We start from the raw sequence: 24,317 nt of genomic DNA on the forward strand, positions 1-24,317 counted from the left end.
CTATCTTTCCTAATATATAAGAGACTTTGAAAAGTCCCAACTCAGATCCAATTCAGTGATAAGAAAGGGGCAGTTCACGGGGCTTAGATGTTTATAAGACAATAGTATCTCCAAATGTTACAGAGTTGTAATAGCAACTCCCTAATTGCACAACAGTTTCTATTTTAGCCTCCCAAACAACTTTCAGAAATACTCAGTGAAGTGGCCAGTAGACTTGTGAATGATTTTTTTCAACAAGAAGCAGAGGTTACAAAAATCACAGTTCCCCTCCAGCTGTGTACTTTCTATCTTTACAGACCCCCTCTAAATGTGTTTATACTTCCCTTTCTTCAGCAAAATGAAATATTTTTGCTGTGAGTGTGTTTCTATCAGACATCTAAAACTACCATATAGTTTTCAATCTCTTACACACATTTAAATAGCAGAGAGGGATCAATTATTACAACAATACAGAAACATATTTCCTGCACTGCTCAGAAGCAATGCAAAGGCTTGGGGCAGTCAGGGGTAACGGAGGAGCTGAGAGAGAGGGAAGTAATCGCTGGGAAGGAGCCTGGGAGTGAACCTGGAGCGTTGTTTGGGGTTGGTGGGAGAAGTATGGAACAGGTAGGGGATTTTTTGGGGGGGAGGGGTTGTTAGGGATCCTCCCTCATGGAGACCTTAGCTGACCCCTAGCCTCTCCCGTTAAGTCAGGCACATCTACCCCTCTCCCCATGTGCCCCTGCACCCCCACTCAATATTCAGCCAGGCATAGCTGCCCCTGCACTCCCCACTCAGCCACCCCCCCATCTGCCCCTGCCTCAGTGTTATCACCCCACCAGTTCCTGTGCCCCTGCTCATTCTCCCCCCTCCCGCCCCAGCAGCCCTGTCTGCCCCACTCTGTCCTCACCCCCACACACCGAGCCGCCTCACCTGCCCCGCGGGCAGGGCGCTGTGAGGAAGCCTCCGCCTCCCTCACCGCGGCCGCCAGCTCCCGCCCGCCCTCTCCTCTGGCACCGCCTCTTGGGGAACAGGAGTAATTGCCGCGTCCCTTCCGCTCTCCCCTACAATCAATGGGCGAGGGGGGGGGCAGGGGAAATCTGGGGGGCGGGGGGGAGGGTGACAGTGATTCCGCACCGGCGCAGTGGAATTGCCCCAGAAGGGGTGTCCCAGGCCTCCCGCAGCCCCGTTAGCGCAGGCTGTCAAGGCTCAGCCGTGTGGCGCGGAGGCGCCCTGGGCGGGGTCCCGGTGTTGGCTGACCGCGCACGGCGGGGAGACTTGCACCGGGGTATTTAGAGCCGGAGCAGGGGGCGAATCCCCCCACGGAGGCGGGGCCGAGCCCTGGGCGGGCCCCTGGGCGAGGGTCGGTGTTTGGGAGGACACCAGGCGGGCGGGGGAAGAAGCCGCCGCCGCGAGGGCTGAACGGCTGGCCCCGCCCCCTCCTGCCGGCGCCCTTAGGGGTGAGGCCGGGAGGGAGGCGGCGGCCGCGCGCTCGGATAACGGCGGGGGAGCGCGGCAGGTTTGTGGGCGGCGCGCGCGAGGCGCGGGGACGTTGCCGGGCGGAGCCCTGCGGGAGGGAGCTGGGCTCGTTCTCTGCCCCTCACCCTGAGCAGGGGCCGTTACTGCCCCTTGGCGCTGCTGGGAACGGCTCCGCCGCGAGGGGGCTCCGCGCGCAGCTCCTGGCCCTGCGGGGGGAGGGGGCCTCCCTGCGGCGCGAGCCCGCCCCCGCGCCGTGGGGGCACGAGGCTGCGGGCGCGCGGCTGCCACACGGTGGCTGGGGGGGTCAGACTAGCAGCGTCTCCCGTCCCCACGACTTGTACTTTTAGACCACGTCGCTGGGCAGAGTCGTTACTGAGTTCCTGTTCCAAGCGCCCTTCCCGCGCAGGTAACGTGCTGGCTGAGCGTCTCGGCAGGGTTTCCGTGGGGGTCAATAAATCACTGTAAGCTGCATCCATTGAACTCGTGGCTGCAGCTACCTTTGGGAGGGAGATGAGCGGCTGACATTTTATGCAGGCATCAAACAGGGAAATAATTCAGAAGCAGCGTTCCAAGCCTTTGGGGGATGTTTCGGACTTGGCTACTGCCCTGCTGGTAAGACTGAGAAATTTATTCCTAAAGGGGAAATACTGTACAGGAACTGTTGCCTGCAGGAGATTATTGGCCTATCTAGTCTGATACTGACCTATTCTTGTTTCCGAGCAAATTAGTGTTCCTTTTGGGGGAGGGGGCAGGAGAAGGAGGCACACCTTAAATGCATTTTCTTCTCTGCTATAAACTCTACCAAGTATTCTCTGCAGAGCTCTTTCAAGTAGTCAGCTAGCTCACTATCTGATAAACCAGATCGCATTAACCAACTTCCAAGCCTATGTGCCTACTTGCAAGGAGATCCACCAAATAGAGGACAGTTTCTTTAGGAGAGAGGATACCAAGCTGGAATAAATACTAAGGACCAATTAACCCTCACTGAGTTTGAATCAGTTACACAAGTAGAGGCACTGGAAACTTTGAGGGTCTGGGACATCAGGGATATGAGTCACCCAGTAGAGACCCAGTCCAGCGTGAGTAGGGGGGGGGGGGGGGAGAAGAGTTGGTCCAACTACTGATCAAAATAATTGATGATTCCTGCAGAGAAGACAATCTGTCCTGAAGAAGCCATATGATAGGCCAGCTGATTCTCAGGAAACCAACACTGAATACTAACTCCTATTCCAGCTCTAGCCTCCCCTTTTCTAGGCATTGTCACTGAAGAAGTCTTGACAGCATCACCTCTGTTAGTATCTTGGATCCTTCAAAGTCAGGAGCTAGACCAGGCAAAGGCACAGAGATTCATCTAGTAGCAGTGATGAATTACCTCCTTATGGCTATTAAACTCTGATAGAGATTACTTGCTCTTATGCACACAGCTTTTGAGAAGCAGCAAGTTGCTATGGTATGGCAGAAACAGAAAGATATGGCAGGAACTGTGATGGTAACATTGACAGCTAGTATTGTAGTGCATACTGTGATTGTGTTATAACATTTTGTTTAATCATTTTGGAAAGTTACTGATATATTAAGTTACCAGTATTCTTAGGGACTGGTTCCCCTAAAATTGCATGGAGAGAGTTATGGTACAGTATTTTTCAGAGTAAAGAGGTTATACTTGTTCAGATATTTTAGATTTATTACCTTTGTGTTGCTGCCTCAGACCCCATGTATCTAGGGAAGCTGTTGATTCATAGATTGCAAGGCCAGAAGGGACCATCATGATCTAATCTGATTTCCTGTGTAACACAAGCCATAGAACTTCCCCAAAATAATTCATAGAGCCTATCTTTTAGGAAAACATCCAATCATGATTTAAAAATGGTCAGTGATGGAGAATTGACCATGGCCCTTGGTAAATTGTTCCAGTGGTTAATTATTCTTACGGTTTAAAAAAAATAAAATTACTTATTTTCGGTTTGAATTTGTCTAGCTTCAACTTCCAGCCATTGGATTGTGTTATACCTTTCTCTGCTAAACTGAAGATACCATTATTAAATATTCACCATTTAGGTACTTATGAACTGTAATCAAGTCACCCCTTAACCTCTGTCTGTTAAAAATCTAGAAAGCAAGATTAGTTTCTGGTTTGTTCTAAATTATTTATTTTAGATTTTGAATGTGCTGTAATTCCCCAAGTGATAAGATGATACACATTTTAGGTAGTAGTTTGCCATGGGATTTGTGAAAGGAAGCATTGAGTTATTAAATGTAGCAACAAAAATGTTTTCACTCTAAAAATATTTTAGAGCCAGAAGTGACATCTAAGATCAGATCCCTTACTGCTGCCCCATCAAAAAAAGTACTCCTGTGCTTCTAGCAGACACTTTTTTCCATTTCTTTTATTCATTTTTGTCCAGCGGTCCCATAATATGTCTCAACAACAAATTAAGCCATAGAACCCTTAATAAGCTCCATGAAGATGGACCTGAGAGCCTGCCAGCAGCTCCAGGGGCCATGTGTTTGGGCGCATGCAACTGGTTGCACAGTGTGGGCCTTCAGCACCACAACCATGAACTTTTCCAGCCAAACTAAAATTTATTCTTCCCCACTTTATAAAACCAAAGCAAACCAATGCAATAGAATTAAATTTCATGAAGCCTTGGAACTGTCTAAGGGATTATGAAGTAGTTAAATTAACCTGCCAAAATGCAGTTCTGGGATTATTGGGGTTTAAATTGTGTAGAGAAGGCTGTTGGAGGGAGACATAGCTTTGCAAAGGTTACTTTTCAGCATACATTTTGAGGTTGTTGCAGTACTTTGGACCTTACTCTTGGTAAGAAAACTTCTTGGAAGGAGAGCATTCTATCAGTTCACTATTCCAGCAGAGAGACAGAAAGGGGATATTTTCCCAAATAAAAGATCAACAAGGGAATAGCTTTCAGGAGGGGAAGAGTTGGAAGGAGCAGATTATTTGATTGAGTGGAACCAAATGAGACCAGAACTGGTTATTTACATAGTCTGTGTTTTCATATACTTGATAGTTCATATCTATATTTTTCCTTATTCTGAGTATAGTGCCCTCAGTTTTAAAATGTTTTCTTGGTTCCATAGTCTTTTTATAGTATAGAAATGAATTCAGACTAATTCATAATCTTGCTTGCACCAGTATAAATCTAGAGTAACTCCATGAAGGTCAGTGGGTTAATTCTGGATTTACATTGGTGTAACTGAGGGAAGAGGTCAACCTGTTCACTGTAGTTTAACTTTACCTTTGTATTTAACTGAATAAGTAGCTTAAACTGGTTCTGCCCTCCAATCATGTTGTATTTCAGTGAATTGTGTAAAAGGAAATGTCATTTTTTCCCATCTTCTGTGATTTACAAAGGACCTATCCTGCAAATCCTTATGAGTCTCCAAATGCAACTACTCTCATGAGCAAAGTTTGCATGACAACCTGAAATGTTAGGAATGTTAATTTAAGAGATGTAACAAAGAAAATTGCTCTAGGGCAGACATCTTGGACACTTTCTTTGTTTTCTTACTCTAATTTTCATTAGTTTGAGACATGCAGAGTACTTAAGTGTTTATACTAGTGAAACATAGCATACCAGAAAGGTAAAGTTCTTAATTTGTTTTACAGCTTTAATTGGCCTCCTGCATAACTTAAAAATCATAAATTTGTCTTCAGGGAATGAGTTAGTCATGTTTGCAACCTTGATATGTTTTGGACTTTTATTTTTATTGTAGCAAAACCATAATATTAGTAATTGTTTATCATAGATGGGGCTGGGCTAAGTACAGTAACTCCTCACTTTAAGTCATCCCAGTTAACATTGCTATGTTGCTGATCAATTAGGGAACATACTCATTTAAAGCTGTGCAATTCTCCACTCTTACCTTGTTTGGCTGCCTGCTATCTCCACAGCTGGCCTCCCGCCCACTGGTGGGCCCCACAGATCAGCACCTCCTCCTGCCTGCAGCAGTCAGTTGCCTTGCAGTGTTTTGGGGGCAGGAGGGAGGAGCGAGGACTGGGTACGCAGGCACCCCCTGCTTCCCCAATGCCGCAAGCCTGCATGCCAAGTCCTTGCTCCTCCCCCCTCCCTCTTGCCCCCTAAACACCTGAAGCCAGCTGATTGCCCCAGCAGCAGGGAGGGGGTAGGAGCAAGGATTTGGAGCACCTCCCCTGCCTCCTGCTGGCAGTAATCAGCTGGCTTGCAGTGTTTAGAAGGGAGGGGAGAGGAGTGAGGATGCAGCATGGGAAGTAAAGGGGGAGAAGAGGCAGGTCAAGGATGGGGCTTGGGGAAGGGGGGGAGTGGGCAGGCTGAGGCTTCTCCTAGCCTACAGCACCTTCACCCTCCTTGCCTGCCTAATCTCCATACCAGTGGGCTGTGCCTGTGTAGGGTAAGGCAGGGGTGCCTCCCAACTATAGTATAGTATGTTTGTAAACACACAGCATGTGCACACTAATTCCCCCGCCCCCCAGCATAGTATTAAATTGCTTGTTTAAAATGTATATAATGCCTTTCATCTGGCAAAAAAAAAAAGTTTCCCTGGAACCTAATGTAAAGGGGGGGGGGTAATTCTTTTGGGGAAATTGGATTTGTTTATCATCATTTCACTTAAAGTCGCATTTTTCAGGAACATAACTACAACATTAAGTGAGGCGTTATTGTAATTCTTTAGAACTTGGAATATTCCATAAACCTTCCTGATATAGTAACTTTCTAAAATGTCAAATGTTTGAAAGAGCAGAGGTATCTTATTGGACTTGTGTGCAAAATTAGGTTTATAAATTGCATTTTCTCTTACGTATTCTTCAGTGTGAGCAACACTAACTGTGAGCCTATTTTGGGGGAAGTGGTTAACCTCTGTAATCTCTGATAGGTATATAAATACTTTTGATCTTCCTTAATAGTGGCAGGTAGAGAACTATGATTACTGCTGGTGTGGAGAGCTCTGGCAGCAGCATTCTTTCATAGGTTACCTTGAAATGGTAAATGTTCATCCAATTCTGAGGCATGCAGGGTCATGGTTAAAAAATGTGACATAACAGCTTTACTTGAGTTCTCCATTTTGCTCTGTTTTGCTTCTTAAAGTTAGATCTGTGCACTTTCTTTAGCTAGCTCTGTATAAGCAGAACAGTACTATACTTTGCACTTGAGAATCTACTTACTGCAAGAAAGATAAAACAGAAAATACTGACAGTTCATTCAAGTTGGGAGGTTCATAATGCTATGAAAGTAGTAATGATATGTACATATTGTGACAAAAAGTTCCTCCTCTACCTTGGTGGATCCTGCACTTATTGGCAGATTTGCTCACCTCAGTGATCTTCCCCACAGTGTGGATCAACTCCTCCTGTGTCTGATCCGGAGTTGGGAGGTTTGGGGGGGAACCCAGGCCCACCCTCTACTCTGGGTTCCAGCCCAGGGCCCTGTGGATTGCAGCTGTCTATAGTGCCTCCTGTAACAGCTGCATGACAGCTACAACTCCCTGAGCTACTTCCCCATGGCCTCCTCCAAACACCTTCTTTATCCTCACCACAGAACCTTCCTCCTAGTGCCTGATAATGCTTGTATTCCTTAGTCCTCCAGCAGCACTCCCTCTCCGCTCCTTGTGCCTCTTGCTCCCAGCTCCTCTCACACACTGGAGTGAGCTCCTTTTTAAACCCAGGTGCCCTGATTAGCCTGCCTTGCTTGGCTGCAGGTGATCTAATCAGCCTGTCTGCCTTAATTGGTTCTAGCAGGTTCCTGATTACTCTAGTGCAGCCCCTGCTCTGTCATTTAGGGAACAGAAAACTACTCATCCAGTGACCAGTATATTTGCCCTCTACCAGACTCCTGTACACCACTGGTCTGGGTCTGTCACAATATTTTATACAAATCCAGAAAAAGTGCCTATGGCATTTCTAGAGCAGAAAGGGCTCAGCTGGGATAGGTGTTTCTAGATGCTCTGCCAATAAGTGACTTAGAAATCCTTGTAGATACCACTTCATTTAATATAAGTTGTTAATGAGGTCCGTTCAGTTCTTCATGTGATCTGGTCATCTGATTTACTCATGAAGTAGAGGGCTGACACAAGAACCTCTGAGCCACTGACCCTAGCAATGGAGTTGTGTAGGAGACTGTAAGGAGGGAGGGATAGCTCAGTGGCTTGAGCATTGGCATACTAAACCCAGGGTTGTGAGTTCAATCTTTGAGGGGGCCATTTAGGGAAATGGGGATTGGTCCTGCTTTGAGCAGGGGGTTAGACTAGATGATTTCCTGAGGTCCCTTCCAACCCTAATAATCTATGATGTCAGCTATGTAGGAGGCCTCTTCCACCCTGTGTACACTGCAGAAATGGAGTCTCCATGAGTCCTGGGCAAGTCTTGCAGTTACATGGATCCAGTAGTCCCAACACTCTGTGGTAGGATGTGAAATAGCTATAATGACTATTTCCATGTGTAAATGGGATTACTGGACCAACAGCCTTTTGGGGAGCATGGCTGATTTCTGACCCTTTCATCTTCTTATGGATTTTCATAAAGCAGATTAATTTAACTGAAGTGAAATCATTTGGACTTCTTGGAGGAATAATGTATTATACACTAAAGTTCACTGGACTGCTAGTGGTGACTGTTGACATCAGTGAATTTATAACAATAAATGTAACCATGTGGGAAGGGATAGTACTGAGAACAAAGTTTGCCTATTTAGCCAGACACATCATGTTTAAATATAACTTAAGGAAATAACCTTGAAGAGATTTTCTTTTCTTTTTCTGTATCATGTTTGTATTTTATGACTTATAAATTCAGTAGTATGCATTTGCTAATGGGATTGTTTTGTAAGAGCTGAAACACTTTTTAAGCAGTTAAAAATATTTTCATATGAATCTTTTACAGTTGCCCTAAATGAGGAGTGTAAGTATGTGATATTTATATATTTTGGAAAGCAAAAGAAATGTACGCTTAGATGAACTGCCTTTCCTCCACTTGCCACTCAGATTTGGGGTTAAGGAAAGCACAAATATAACTTTGAAAAAATTGCTTTCTCTCTTCTTGAATCTAGATGTAGGGCAGATCCTCAGTTGGTGTAAATTGTCATAGCTCCACTTAAATCAATTGACAACTTTGAAATCAAAGTCCCTCTTCTGTTAGTTTTACTGTCTGTGAGAAGTCACACATAAATTGTTGATTTAATTGAAAATGCAAAGAAACTGTCAAATACATCAATATTTAATTTTGGCAGTAATCGTTGGGCGTTTTTTAGGTATTGCATATATAAACTGAGCCCTGGTCTACACTACAAGTTTAGGTTGAATTTAGCAGCATTACATCGATTTCACCCTGCACCCGTCCACATGACGAAGCCATTTTTTCCGACTTAAAGGGCTCTTAAAATCGATTTCTTTACTCCTCCCACGAGGGGATTAGCGCTGAAATTAACCTTGCCAGGTCGAATTTGGGGTAGTGTGGTTGCAATTTGACGGTATTGGCCTCCAGAAGCTATCCCAGAGTGTTCCATTGTGACCTCTCTGGACAGTGCTCTCAACTCAGATTCACTGGCCAGGTAGACAGGAAAAGGCCTGTGAACTTTTGAATCTAATTTCCTGTTTGGCCAGCATGGCAATCTGCAGGTGAGTGCAGATCTCATCAGCAGAGGTGACCATGATGGAGTCCCAGAATTGCAAAAGAGCTCCAGCATGGACCAAACAGGAGGTACGGGATCTGATCACTGTATGGGGAGACGAATCCTTGCTATCAGAACTCCATTCCAAAAGACGAAATGCCCAAAAATTTGAAAAAATCTCCAAGGGCATGAAGGACAGAGGCTATAACAGGGACCTACAGCAGTACCGTGTGAAACTTAAGGAGCTGAGGCAAGCCTACTAAAAAACCAGAGAGGCAAATGGCCGCTCCGGGTCAGAGCCCCAGACATGCCACTTCTATGATGAGTTGCATGCCATTCTAGGAGGTGCAGCCACCACTACCCCAACTCCATCAGTGGAGTAGCACGCAACAGGGATGCGGGTTTTGGTGATGAGGAAGATAGCTCACAGCAAGCAAGCAGAGAAACCGTTTTCCCCAACAGCCAGGAACTGTTTCTCGACCTGGAGCCAGTACCCCCTGAACCCACCCAAGGCTGCCTCCCGGAACCAGCCAGGTGGAGAAGGGACCTCTGGTGAGTGTACCTTTGTAAATAATAAACATGCTTGCTTTTAAACCATGTGTAATGATTAATTTGCCCTGGCATTCGTGGCCAGTACAGCTACTGGAAAAGTCTGATAACATGTCTGGGGATGGAGCGGAAATCGTCCAGGGACATCTCCATAAAGCTCTCCTGGATGTACTCCCAAAGCCTTTGCAAAAGGTTTCTGGGAAGGGCAGCCTTATTCCATCCTCCATGGTAGGACACTTTACCACGCCAGGCCAATAGCACGTAGTCTGGAATCATTGCATAACACAGCGTATGGTCCCAGTGTTTGCTGGCATTCAAACAAACAACATCCATTCTTTATCTCTCTGTTATCCTCAGGAGAGTATCTTCATTCATGGTCACCTGGTGAAATAGGTTGATTTTTATTAAAGGGACATTCAGAGGTGCCTGTTCCTGCTGGGCTGTTTGCCTGTGGCCGAACAGAAATGTTCCCCGCTGTTAGCCATGCAGTGTGGGGAGGGGTGAAGCGATCATCCCAGAGAATTGGGTGTGTGTATGTGGGGGGGGGGTAGTTGGGTTTTTGCTGCATGTTAACCTGAAAACCACAGCCCCTTCTTTTAAATGGCCAACCCAACGGCTGCTTAGTATGGGAAATGAGGGCGTTGCTGTTTGAAACCATTCCCACATGTTCTGAAGGTTAAAGAAGCCAAAAGACTGTGTCTTACCATGGCTACCTGCAAGCCGAATTCTGTTGCCTGGCCCTGCGTGAGTGATCTCTCACACCAACCTGGCATACCCTCAATAGGCAGCAAAATGCGACCTTGTACCGAAAGCACATGTGCTATGTAATGTTAACAGCAAGGTTTACCGTGAGTCTACCCATTGTTCTCTAAAATGTGTCTTTTTAACTACCACTCTCCTCCCCCCCCCCCCCCAGCTGCAAATGTTTCAATGCTCACACTATCTTCTTCGCTAGCCTCTGGGAAGGAGATTAGAAGGCAAAAATAATGCACTCATGATGAAATGTTCTCTGAGCTCATGCAGTCCTCCCACACTGAAAGAGCACAGCAGAATGCGTGGAGGCAGACCATGTCAGAGTCCAGGAAAGCACAATATGAATGCGAGGACAGGTGGCGGGCTGAAGATAATAAGTGGCAGGCTGAAGGTGGTAGGTGGCATCAGCTTGCTGACCGAAGGCAAGAGGCAATGGTGAGGCTACTGGAGGAACAAACTGATATGCTCCGGCGTGTGGTTGAGGTTCAGGAAAGGCAGCATGAGCACAGACCGCCACTACAGGCCCTGTATAACCCACTGCCCTCCTCCCCAAGTTCCATAGCCTCCTCACCCAGATGCCCAAGAACATGGTAGGGGGGCCTCCGGGCACCCAACTACTCCACCCCAGAGGACTGCCCAAGCAACAGAAAGCTGGCATTCAATAAATTTTAAAGTGCAGTGTGGCCTTGTCCTTCCCTCCTCCCTCACCCCACCCAGTGCTTCCCTCCTCCCCCACCCCTCCTGGGCTACCTTGGCAGTTATCCCCCTATTTGTGTGATGAATTAATAAAGAATGTATGAATGTGAAGCAACAACGACTTTATTGCCTCTGCAAGTGGTGATTGAAGGGCGGGAGGGGAGGGTGGTTAGCTTACAGGGAAGTAGAGTGAACCAAGGGTGGGTGGGTGGGGGTTCATCAAGGAGAAACAAACAGAACTTTCACACCGTAGCCTGGCCAGTCATGAAACTGGTTTTCAAAGCTTCTCTGATGCACAGCGCCCTCCTGTACTCGGCTAACCGCCCTGGTGTCTGGCTGCATGTAATCAGCGGCCAGGTGATTTGCCTCAACCTCCCACCCCGCCATAAACGTCTCCCCCTTACTCTTACAGATATTGTGGAGCGCACAGCAAGCAGTAATAAAAATTGGGAATATTGGTTTCGCTGAGGTCTAACCGAGTCAGTAAACTGTGCCAGCGAGCTTTTAAACATCCAAATGCACATTCTACCACCACTCTGCACTTGCTGAGCCTATAGTTGAACAGCCCCTGACTACTGTCCAGGCTGTCTGTGTATACAGGGCCGGTTTAGCAAGTGTGGGGGACGGGGCTTGTACTCATCAGGCAGCGCTCCCAGTCTTCGGCAGCACTTCGGATTGCCGGCCGGGAGAGCGGGGCCGTGGGGCTGCAGTGCTCCAGCCAGGGCTGCAGGGCTTGCTGCGCTCCAGCCGGCGCTGTGGCCAGGGGAGCGGGGCCGCTGAAGACCCCAGCGGAGCTGACTGCCGTCGGGGTGAGTTTAAAAAAAATTAAGAAGGCGCCTAAAGGGCGGGGCCTGATTCCGGGGAATTGGGCGAATCGGCCTAAAGCCGTCCTTAGTGTATGGCTTCATGAGCCATGACATTAAGGAGTAGGCTGGGTCCCCAAGGATAACTATTGGCATTTCAACATCCCCAACTGTTATTTTCTGGTCTGGGAAGAAAGTCCCTAGCTGCAGCTTTTGAAACAGACCAGAGTTCCTGAAGATGCGAGCATCATGTACCTTTCCTAGCCATCCCACGTTGATGTTGGTGAAACGTCCCTTGTGATCTACCGGTGCTTGCAGCACCATTGAAAAGTACCCCTGGCGGTTTATGTACTGGCTGCCAAGGTGGTCCGGCCCCAAGATAGAGATATGGGGGTCTGTTGCCCCACCACAGTTAGGGAATCCCATTGCAGCAAAGCCATCCACTATGACCTGCATATTTCCCAGAGTCACTACCCTTGATATCAGCAGCTCAGTGATTGTGTTGGCTACTTGGATTGCAGCAGCCCCCACAGTCAATTTGCTCACTGCCTGACTGACCGGTAGCTGTCTGGCATTGCAAGCTTCCAGAGGGCTATTGCCACTCGCTTGTGAACTGTGAGGGCTGCTCTGATCTTGGTATTCTGGCATTTCAGGGCAGGGGAAAGCAAGTCACAGAGTTCCATGAAAGTGCCCTTGCGCATGTGAAAGTTTTGCAGCCATTGGGAATCATCCCAGACCTGCAACACTATGCAGTCCCACCAGTCTGTGCTTGTTTCCCGGGCCCAGAATCAGCGATTCATGGCATGAACCTGCCCCATTAACACCATGATGTCCACATTGCCGGGCCCCGTACTTCGAGAGAAGTCTGTGTCTATGTCCTCATCACTCTTGTCACCATGCTGCCGTCGCCTCCTTGCTTGGTTTTGCTTTTGCAGGTTCTGGTTCTGCATATACTACAGGATACTGTGTATGGTGTTTACAGTGCTCATAATTGCCACAGTGATCTGAGTGGGCTCCATGCTTGCCGTGCTATGGCGTCTGCGCTGAAAAAAGGCGTGAAACGATTGTCTGCCGTTGCTCTGGTGGAGGGAGGGATGACTGATGACATGGCTTACAGGGTTGGCATACCAGGAACTAAAATCAACAAAGGGGGTGAGTTTGCATCAAGGAGCAACACACACAACTGTCACACAGAATAGCCACCTCAATGATTGAACTCAAAACCCTGGGTTTAGCAGGCCAATGCTCAAACCACTGAGCTATCCCTAACCCCACTATTCATGGTGGGTGGGAGGGAGGGAGGGAGGAGAAAATAATACAAAACAAATCTGGCGTCTTGTTTCGATCCAGTCCATCTCTCTTATACCTCTTAGGCTGGCAGCAGACGGTGCAGTATGACTGCTAGCCATCATCGTCTCCTGGCTGCTCGCCAGAAGACGGTGCAGTACAACTGCAGGCAGGACTGAATCTCCAAGAGATGAAACTTAAAAAGATAATGACCTGGAGTCACACTCATTTATGTCCAGGCACCCCTGACAAACCTCACTGAGGTCTGCCAGGAGCACCCATGTCTGCCCAGGCACTCCTAACCGACCTCACCGAGGTCGGCTAAAAGAGCACCCAGGAGATGACGATGGCTACTAGTTGTAATGCACCGTCTGCTGCCAAAAGGCAATGAGCTGCTGCTGTGTAGCAATGCAGTACCACGTCTGCCAGCACCCAGGAGACGTACGGTGATGGTGAGCTGAGCAGGCTCCATGCTTGCCATGGTATGGCATCTGCACGGGTAACCCAGGAAAAAAGGGTCAAAACGATTGTCTGCCATTTCTTTCACGGGGGGGGGAGGCTGATGACATGTACCCAGAACCACCTGTGACAATGTTTTTGACCCATCAACCCAGAATTCCAATAGGCAGCGGAGACTGCGGGAACCGTGGGATAGCTACCCACAGTGCAATGCTCCGGAAGTCGATGCTAGCCTTGGTACTGTGGACGCACTTCGCCGAGTTAATGATCTTAAGTGGGGACACACACAATCGACTGTATAAAATCGATTTCTAAAAAATCACCTTCTATACATTCGACCTAACTTCATAGTGTAGACATACCCTGAGGCATTAAGAGTTGCTAAACTTTTTTTTTTTTTTTTCCAAAATAGGGTTCAGAGATGGACTCAGAAGAAAGGACAACCAACAGAAGTGAACAAAAATCAAGGTAAATATAATGGTAACTAGTGTGCGAGAGAGAGGGTAGGACTTTTGTTCCTTGGGGATGACCCACTGAGACGCTTGAATCAAAGGTAACTGTGGGAGTGAGCATGAAGCTTAAAGATTCCAGATGCACCTTTATGAAAAGTTATCGATTATAGTTGCTGCTTTAGCCTTCCAAAATGTTTAGTACACTGTTTTACTTCCCTTCCCACTTGTTTAGACTCTAATCCTCAAAAAGATTCATACAGGCAGACTCCCTCTGAGTTCTGTAGATTCAGTGGAACTCTGAGAGCATAAGGGTCCTCCCATTTGGATTCCTTTGAGGATTGGGCCTTAATGTCTGAAATTTTCTGCAAAGCAACATGGCAAGTGTGGGTTTTTTGTTTGTTTGTTTGTTTTTAAATATCAGTATGAAAACTCAATAAGTTAACAAATGTGCAAAAGTCAAGGCCACCAATGAAAAGGCCTCTTGAGTTAATTACTGTACATGATGGTCTCCCTTTATTGGCTTAAGAGCAGCATGAAAATAGTTTCAGTACAGGCTATGACAACTGGGTGAAGAAAAAAAAATTATTGGGCAAGAAGGTTACTTTATAAAACTATCCAAAACCCCCAAACTTTAATATTTTAAATAAGGTTTAAAAATGGCACCACATATGCTCAAAAGTCTGTTAACTTTTGCCAGAGAACATAACTTTTCCATTGCCAGTATATTTAATACTTGGTTAAGCTGCTAGTGAGAAATAGGTAGCATGTACGCCTGAAGGAAACAATCAATTTGTGTGTGCTGTAGCAGAAAGAAATGTGAGCATAAAAGCAGTATTTTATTTGTATAAACCAGCTCCTTAGCTACTTTAGTTGTTGCTGTGCCTGAGGCAATTTCAACAGGGATGTTTAACTTGTTGCTTATAGATTCAGATAATGTGACCTAGAAATCCCAATTGCTTACCCACCTCCAGCAATGAAATAAGGGCTGTTTTAAGAGTTAAATATTGTAGACCAAATTGAATGTTGAATATTTGTCAAATTATTGTTTGAGTTCTTCCACATTATTGAAATATATTCCACATCTCTATTAGATAATCATACCAGTTTTTTTCACAAATTTGTAATGTGCATATGATGTATATAACCAGAGCTTTGTAGATTATGCCTGTGGTAACTTTATATTCTATAATTATGCACAGTTTTAGCAGAAAAAAAGAGTTTTCAAGATTGTCTGCTGAAGCCAAGATTAATGAGAAGCTACAAAACTTCAAAAATAAATGAAAAAAATTCTTCTTTTCTAAATTTCTTTCTTTAATTGCCTGAAATAATTGAAAATGAGGCTTCCCCCCCTCAGTAATTCTATCCATTTTACCAAGCTTTCTGCATTCAAGGATGATTTTGGACTAATGGAGATGTTTCTTTACAAAGACCAATTTTACTTTTAGTTTTGCAGAAAGCCTCCCCATGAGACTTGCCTGAGAATTCCTTGTGCTTGCTGTTGTACAGCTAATACCTAGGGGCAGCTCATGCAGGCAACATTTTTGGGTGAATCTGTGTTTAAGCCTGAAGCTTTTTATAGCCCTAGAGGAGATAATTATTGATCATAAACAGAAAACAGCCGAGGGAGTTGTTTAGGTGAAGGGGAGCATGTATGTGACTATCTTTCACACCACAACTGTACATAAATGCTGTCTGTTGCAGCATTTGATTAACGTGCAGATGAACTAGAACCTTATTCCTTTGTCTTTTTAAAATATTTCAACTTTGCCATTAATGTCTCTATATTTAGTAAATCTTTCAATGGTACTATGAAGTACAGCTCTCTTAAAAGAACTGCTGAAAGGATGACTGGGTGACCCAAAGGATTGAAAATTGGCAATAGATTGTTTCATTTCTAGATTGCCAGTTTAAATCCAGCTAAGTATATTAGTGAGTGAAAGCTATTGCTGTTTTTTGGCTGTTAAGTAAAAGTAAACTATGTGAAATTAATTTGGTTTGAGTACAATTCTTGATCACAAATCCCATCAGCCCAGTTTGCAATAATTGTCATATTAGTTGCAGTCACAGCATACAGGCCAAAGACAGAGTAGTAGGAGGTGTCATACCCATTCTCTCATCCTAGAGGTGGTCTCTCTTCCTTAAGGTTGAGGTACATTGATCTCTCATTTTGAGAAAGCTGATCTGTTGAGAAACAGCATTTCTACTCTAGGGCTGTCAATTTGGCACTTTTTACCTTTTACAAGCACTAACAGTTCACATGGACACACTAAATTGCTCTTCTATCAAAATCCTAAGAAACGTTGACAAGATAAACAGTGTGTAGAAAATGTAGGTCTTCTGTTTTTATTTTAGGAAGATTTTAAGAAGTCTAATAAGGAAGCAGCCTTGGGACCTTCTTTTGGTAATTGGAACCGGAGTGAGTGCCGCTGTAGCGCCAGAAATACCAGCACTGTGCTCATGGAGGAGCTGTATTGAAGCTGTCATTGAAGCAGCTGAACAGCTGGAGGTGCTTCATCCAGGAGACGTTGCTGAATTCCGCAAAAAAGTGATCAAAGACAGAGACTTGCTTGTAGTTGCACATGATCTCATAAGAAAGATGTCCCCAGTGAGTGTGTATATAGTACTTATTATTTAAAGACATTATTATTATAGCAGTATTCCTAGGTTTTGAGCCCTTTGGGGGCAGAAAGAGTCTGTTTTACTATACAGTACTTAGCACAATTGGGTCTTGATTTCTAATAGGGACTTGTAGGGGTTTCTGCTGTGTGTGTGTGTGTGTATGTATGTGTGTGTGTGTGTATATAAATTATTTTACTTGCATTAATTTGAATGTTTTATTTCAAACCTCATTGAAAACTGTGGAAACAGATTATTCTAATTGCCAAGACTCTTGCTTGTGTTATGATAAGTCAGAGTCTGTCAGTGTTGTTTTGAACTCAAATAGGAATTTATAGCTTTGCTGACTGAAACCAGAGATTGCACAGAAATGTTTACAGACCTTGACACTATTGATAGGCTTAAGTTGTCCCAGCTCCATTTATTTCAAATAAGGAAAGTCCACACATGTCCAATGTGCATCTGTGTCACTGATTTTGAGATTGAGAAGTTTTCTTTGGGAAATCCATGAAAAACAGCCTGAAGTCTTCCAGCAGAAATGATTCCAGTGGAGAATACAGAGGGAGAATACAGATAAAATTCGTCATCTATATCGAGAGAGAGAGGCGCGTGCACACACCCACACACCATAATACTCCCATCCCCTCAGGGAAAATCCTGCATATACAGATGGGCTTTGCAGCTCATCCTGAAGATTAAGAATCTCTGCCTTGGTTGAGCAAAAGTGATTTCGGAGAGTCCTTGTCTCAGGAAAGCACCCCAGACTTTAAATCTAGGGAATAGTAACTTTTGACCTCAAAGGTAATGACAGCACTTGTGATTTCCCATGAAGCTAGGACCCTAACTCTATACAGCTTCTAAACATGAACATCAGCACATTGAATTGCACCTGGAAGTGATCAGGAAGCCAGTGCAGTCTATGGAACTCTGGTATGTTGTGAACTCCCTCTGGTCTACCCGTCATGGAGTTTGGGCATCAGCTAAAAGATGAGTGGAGCATATTTTAATATTTCAGTTTGGAAGTGACAGGTTTAACTGTGGCAAACTACCGAAGAGATTTCCCCCCCTCCCCCCCGCGGCCTATACGTCACACAAGTTGATTCCTGTCAAAAAGCTTTAGAAAAGTGGATGACCTTACTATATGAGCTATATAAATAATACAGGGATGTGTGAAGCCATTCAAATTTCTCTCTGACATTTCAAACCCTAACATCTTATGTACTATAGGAGCTGTCTAAATATCATTATGTTAGTAAATTCCTTTTAAAGAAAAGTATTGGGACAAATGGTTAAGGACCATTGCTGTCCTGCTGAAGGCAGTTACAGTGCTTATTTTTAACTATACACCATATTTATTTTTTTCTTCAGCGCACAGGTGATACCAAGCCCAACTTTTTCCAGGATTGCTTAATGGAAGTGTTTGATAACTTGGAACAACATATTCAGAATCCTGTTGTTCTACAGTCAATCCTCAGGCTAATGGAGAGAGGCACTATGGTCCTTACAACAAACTATGACAATTTACTTGAGATTTTTGGTCAGCAACAGGGCAAACCCATGGAGTCTTTAGACCTGAAAGATAAGGATAAGGTATGGTAAGGCAATGAAATGTCAGGACTTCTTATAGGGGAAAGGAGTTGTCTTGTACTTTTGCAGGTTTTTTCACTAGTTACTCATTGAAAATCTTTACTACTTAGTTTTCTGTAAAGCTTTTCAGTGAAGTAAAATAATAGACATGGACAGTTTTCATTGTCCGTTTTGAATAATGTGATACAATTTGCCAGAAAATACCAATGGTAGATTTCTTATTTACAGAAACAGTTCATGTGGATGAAGTAACTGTAACAATCACAAATGTATCTTAATCTAGTGAAGTGATTAACTCATCACACAGACACTGGAAAGGAAGACTCAAAGATGTCTGATGGGTGTGAAGATTTTTCTTTCTGCTTTACTCTTGGTGTCTTCTGTTTTTGTAAAAAGCTAGAATGCTCTTCGTCAAATTAAAATAAGTTTCTTTTGGTCAAAAGAGCAAAAAGCCTTTAAAAGGTTATTGTTTATATTGTATTCTGAACATTTTACAATCTACAGTTCAGGCACTTCTGTTTCAAAATTTTAGTAGTTTAACTGTTTTTTCTATAACTTATGCAAGTGATGGCTGATACTGTGACCTTAGTACACAAAGGACAAAAATGATCAACTGTGCTTTACATGTTTGGGCACTTGTACAAGAATATAGTTCCCCTTTTTCAGTAGTATAATATAATCCAAAGTAAATATTACATTCATGATTTGCTTTAGGTTCTTCAGTGGGCAAGAGGTCATATAAAGTATGGAGTTCTTCATATTCATGGCTTGTATACAGATCCCTGTGGAATGGTGTTGGATCCTTCAGGATATAAAGATGTTACTCAAGACCCTGAAGTAATGGTACGTGTGACTTTAATTCAAGAACATACTGTGTTTTGCCAAACTGAGTGTTCCATTTCTTCTTTTATGTGTGTGAAACTTTAATAAATGTTTTTACTTTGACCCATGTGTCTTTGGGCAGGCCATATAGATAACATATTTTTCTTTTGTGATGATAATATTCTTAACAGGAGGTTCTGCAGAACTTGTATCTGACCAAATCCTTCTTGTTTGTGGGCTGTGGAGAGACTCTGCGTGATCAAATATTCCAGGCTCTTTTTCTGTATACTGTAAAGAATAAAGTAGATTTAGAACATTATATGTTGGTGCTTAAAGAAAATGAAGACCACTTTTTTAAACTCCAAGCAGATATGCTTCTGCATGGAATAAAAGTTTTATCCTATGGTGATTGCTTTGAATATTTCCCGGAATATGTCCAAGATCTAACTGCTCAAATCTGCAAGCAGAGGAGTCCAGGTATTTTTGTTTTGTTACTTTATAATGAACTTCTGTGTGTGCAAATGAATTCCATTCTTAGTATATTCTTTGTGCAAGTGGCACTTGATTTGAGATGTTAATCCAGTGGGTAGTTACGAGTGCATGCATGAAAATCTCTGCTTCTGATTGACATACTGAGTAGGAGCATATAATAACAAAATTGTAACTAAATTTTTGTATTTTCAAATGTTTGGATTTCTTGTAAATTTACCCTTTGCTCTGAATTTCCTGCTTGCTTAGTGTATTTGTCAACTATAGTGTTCTTGTAAGGATTTATCCCTTAAACTTCACTTTCATTAAGTGCAGTTCCCCAGATAAAATATTTGGTTGTAGACATTGAGAGTTCAGAAAAGATAGCAAAAATGCTTAAAAGGCTCATGCTCCAATACGTCTGTTAGTCTATAAGGAGCCACAGGACTCTTTGCTGCTTTTACAGATCCAGACTAACACGGCTACCCCTCTGATATATAAAATTACAGGTGTTTGGTGTACACATAAAAGAAATACAAATCTTGCATAGGGTAATAGTCATATCCTGTGCAAGTTAGGTGGGTGGAGGAGAGGACAACTGTGTGAGAACAATTTATCTGAGCATCAGGAAAAAACCTGACCTACTGAATAAGCTGCAGAATAATCTTCCAAGGGTAGCAGTGAAGCCTTATTGCATGGGGCATTTAAAACTAGACTAGGGTAAAACTAAAAAACGTCCTGTAGGTAACGGTCCAGTATTGGCAGAGAGATGAACTGTATTAATCTTTACATCTGAGTCTATGAAGTCTGTTATATTTTATTGAAAACTTATCGAAGTAAGTCTTTTTTTAAAATACAAAAGTAAAAAAGGGAGACGAAGAGAGAAAAAAGATGACAAATGCTTTAGAAGTGCTTTCCCAGCAATCTTCTTACTTCAAGTGTTAGTGCATAGATGAGGTTTATTCTACTGTGGCCTTCATCAGACACTTTGGAGAAACATCAACAAGGGAAACTAACTTTGGGTAACAGATAATAATAATTTCTCAGCTGTTCTCAGTTATGTCTGCTAAACTGTTGTGACTAGAACTCTGTCAATGTGATTATAAAACAGTAAGTTTAAAAAAATTCGAAGTGCAGGCGGATGCCTTACTGGGATATTGATTTCTATAACATATAGTCTTATCCAGATTCCAGAACAGAGATAAGGTGAGGAGTGGATTTCTCCAAGAAGGCCATTGAAACCTCTAGGTCTTCAGGAGGTTGGGTATGTAAGACATTTAAGAAAAGTCTGGATGTGTTTGATCACTTCCTACTGGGACACGTATTGAAAAGCAGATCTTTGTAGATACTGGCTGTGGACTTGAGTCTGTCCTTTAGACGTACTTCTACTGGTTAGTCCTATACACACATTTTTTTTTAAAAGGTCTGAACAGCAACTGATAGCTAGTCAGTCAGATGCAAACCAAACATTGATCTGATGACAGCCAGTGTAACATGCTGATTAAAATCTGAATTAAAAGGAAAAATGCCATGCACCCACATCAATGGGTGGGGGAACTTGATGAGGGTAATGGTGAAAGGGGAACAGTCCCAGTAGCAAGGGAGAAAGATACTCACCAAGGGACAATAGGAAGCTCTTCCCCCTGGGAATCTCTGGAACCCACTGGCCAGCTAGGGGAGAAAGGTGCTGACTGGCCAGCATTCCCCAGCTCCCAGGATTTAGCCTCTTTCAGCTCCATTCCAGCAGGCCACACTACTCACCCAAACAGGAATGAGAATGCTACCTGACGGATGCTGTGGGTCTAGCCAATTACCAGTTTAAGAGGTCAGGAAAGAACTTTTTTCCCATGGGCCAATTGGCAGAGGACCAGGGAGTATTTTGCTGCCTTTATGGCACCTTCAAGCCACAGTGGGTTGAGTAGGAATGTGCTTAATACCTAACTAAGGTACTGGGGTGGAGTTGTTTATTTGTCACAACTTGTGTCTGGTTTCCAGTGTGGTTAAGAGAAGAAAATGAATGGTTCCCAGAGGTAAAAGACTGGGTTTTGGTAATGGGCCTTGGACTCATGATAGGTTCAGACTTTGTGGGCTGAGGTCAGACCTTGTGGGCTAAGGACCGCACCCTCCTGCATGCTCTTTCCCCCTTATGGGGTGCTAGGACTCGGAGAGAGCTAGTCCTGGGGGGTAGGCTGAGGAGAGCCACTCCATGTTATAGGTTGTATGGTAAGGAACCCTGTAACTCTGGCACCAATTATGGATTATATGGTAAGGAGCCCTGTAATCCCACTACTGGAACCAATTAAATGTCTGGTATAGGAGAGCATGGGTGATGGGTGGGTAGTACCCCTCCCCTGTGTTAAAGTTTTTAATAAAAGTTGCATTCTGCCACTTAATTCCTCATTTTGCTGCTGTGTCCACATCAAATCACTACTGGCAATGACTGCAAGCTTAGACTACAACCTTGCAAACACTCACACAAGTAATCTTGTTAAATTCAGTGGGACTTCTCACATGCATATGTGTCTTTCAGGAGTCAGGCTTTAGTTTGAGCATGTTTATGGGGCTAAAGGGTCTTCATTTTGATTTTAATAAAAAAGTTAAGAAGGAACCCAAACTAAATTGGTTACAGATCTGGAAAGCAGCTTTTCAGGTTATACAGGTGGCAGTGAGAAATTGATATCACTTATTTTGTGTGATAGCCCATCTCCTGGGTTTTGGGTGGGTGGGTGTGTGTGTGACCACCTCATTTTTGTTTTTCTCACAAATTATCAATAGTTAATTGTCACTAAACTTTCTTCAGTCATCTATTTTTTTAATCAAGACTGAAAGAGAACAGGATCATGTGCTAGCTTTACAAAATTATGAGGTAGGTCTGTTGCAGATGGATCACGACTGAGGTTGCATTACAAATATATTTTGAACAAGCTGTGCTAGTGCCAAAATTTTGTTACAAACTGATGAAATTCTCTCATTGGTATTAGCATTTTGAGACTACTTTTAAATGTCATGTCCTCTGATAATCTGTTTGAAAATTCAGTGTGTTCAGATTCTGTCATTTGGTAGTTCTCTTGATTACTGTGCTGCTCATTTTATAGAACTCTGTCTAGGTGTAATACTAGAGCAGTTTCCTGTCTGCCTTTAAAAGCCAAGCCAATGTTGGATATTGTATAATGATAGTGTTGGAAGGTACTTGCATTAAGCATGCTTTATTTCTAAAAAAAAAGGGCTTGACGCTTAGTAGGCAGCATGTATTATATAAAAGATACAAACATCTTTCCAGCAACTATTTGGTTTGGAGTGTCAGAATTTTATTCAAAAGCTATTAGTTTTTTTTGTTGCTTTAGTTTACTATATAAAGCAAAGAATATCCAGACTAGTTGTTCACAGTTGAATTGTTCTCTCTTTCTAGATGCCGATCGAGTGGATAGTACAACGCTGTTGGGTAAAGAATATTTTTATAATACAATTTTCATAAGTAATAACAGAGGTGAAGTCTAATTTAGACAGTAAATTAAGTAAGAGATAAGATGACATGATCACTGCAGAGCTGTGATTTGGCTATGAAAATCTCACTAAGTTGCCTTAGTGGTAGATGACGGTTGTTTTCAGTTTGCCATAAAAGGCAAACAGTTCATGCTAATCAGACTGATTTACCTTTTGTGCAGTCTTAGTTTGCTTTAAAAGTTGTCCCTTTAACTTGCCAACCACCTATACTCCACCCTTCTGAACGCTTTCAATCATAGAGCTGGGGCTGAACACTGCTGCTGTTTTCTTGCCCCCAAACAAATGCTGAGCAGTACAAGGATTAAATAGTGAATCTGAAAAGGTAGAAAACGTCAATCTTTAATCCTATCTATTGCTGCTTACTTTGATCTTCCCAAGACCTCCTGTTTGTCAGGCAAATCAAGGATGGTAAAAATCTGTTCAGAATTTGCTCGTTCATGGGTGTACTCCCTCCTTATTAGAGATAAGGACTAATACATTTAAACATATGGTATAAGGGAGTTAATATTAAAATTAACACTGTCGACTTAAAGAATTCTCAGATGTCCAATTTTAATTGATATTGCTACAAATAACATCTAAAATTAACTGAAAGATTACAGTAAAATTCTCCTGTTGGTTTACTTTGGACATTTTAAAGTACTTGGTGTCTAATTGCTCATTTCCCATTATCTGTGTGGGTCTTTCATGCTGCAAGCAGAGAGAGAACATTTTGAATTATAAAACCAGACATTGGCAGGAAGGCTTAGGGACAAGTGTTGGATCTAAAACTGTGTTTAACTCACTAAACTAACTAGATTTCATGCTCGTGTTCCTTTCAGATTAGTCACTAAATCTCTTTCAGAAGAGAGCAAACAAAGGGCAGTGAGAAACTGAAAATATGAAAAGAAATCTTACTCTTGCTCCATATTGCACATTCACTTATCTCCTTGTAATAACTTAACCACCAACTCTATCCCACCTGCAAACTTAATACCCATCTTGCTCACACTTTGGAAATATCCTGTATGGAGGTAAGAATGGTTCCTTAACATAGGCTAGTAGCTTTCCAAGAAACAAGTCTCTAGGCTATGGGGAGAAGGATGTCCTGACTTTAAAGGGACAGCCTCTCTCTTACACCCAGGAACAGAAGCAGATGCCATGGTGTGTAGTTCTAAGCAGCCCAAAGCAGGAATCCCTCCAGTGACTATGGATTCCAGAGTTTTAAAGGGTGGTGTGCTCACTGCAGGAATGGGACTTGTCATAAATTATCACTGCAAAAG

General features: G+C 43.5%; 1 protein-coding gene across 7 annotated transcripts in view; it reads left to right on the top strand.

Annotated features, from left to right (window-relative positions):
- The first annotated feature begins 1,871 nt into the window (after positions 1-1,871).
- The window catches only part of FAM118A (family with sequence similarity 118 member A), a 46,366-nt gene continuing 23,920 nt past the window's right edge, over positions 1,872-24,317 (top strand). For 3 of the 7 annotated variants that reach the window (XM_044995318.1, XM_044995326.1, XM_044995335.1), the window contains exons 1-7: positions 1,874-2,070; positions 14,019-14,074; positions 16,411-16,663; positions 18,043-18,264; positions 18,976-19,104; positions 19,275-19,560; positions 22,961-22,993. In XM_044995318.1, the coding sequence (XP_044851253.1) occupies positions 1,987-2,070; positions 14,019-14,074; positions 16,411-16,663; positions 18,043-18,264; positions 18,976-19,104; positions 19,275-19,560; positions 22,961-22,993 (1,063 nt within the window). In that variant the 5' untranslated portion in view covers positions 1,874-1,986. Of the gene's footprint in view, positions 2,071-14,018; positions 14,075-16,410; positions 16,664-18,042; positions 18,265-18,975; positions 19,105-19,274; positions 19,561-20,728; positions 22,205-22,960; positions 22,994-23,876; positions 24,122-24,317 lie in introns of those variants that run through there. The other 4 variants (XM_044995349.1, XR_006574577.1, XM_044995344.1 and 1 more) reach the window with 4 other exon arrangements.

Source organism: Mauremys mutica, chromosome 1 (assembly GCF_020497125.1).
Source record: "Mauremys mutica isolate MM-2020 ecotype Southern chromosome 1, ASM2049712v1, whole genome shotgun sequence".
Taxonomy (NCBI): domain Eukaryota; kingdom Metazoa; phylum Chordata; order Testudines; family Geoemydidae; genus Mauremys; species Mauremys mutica.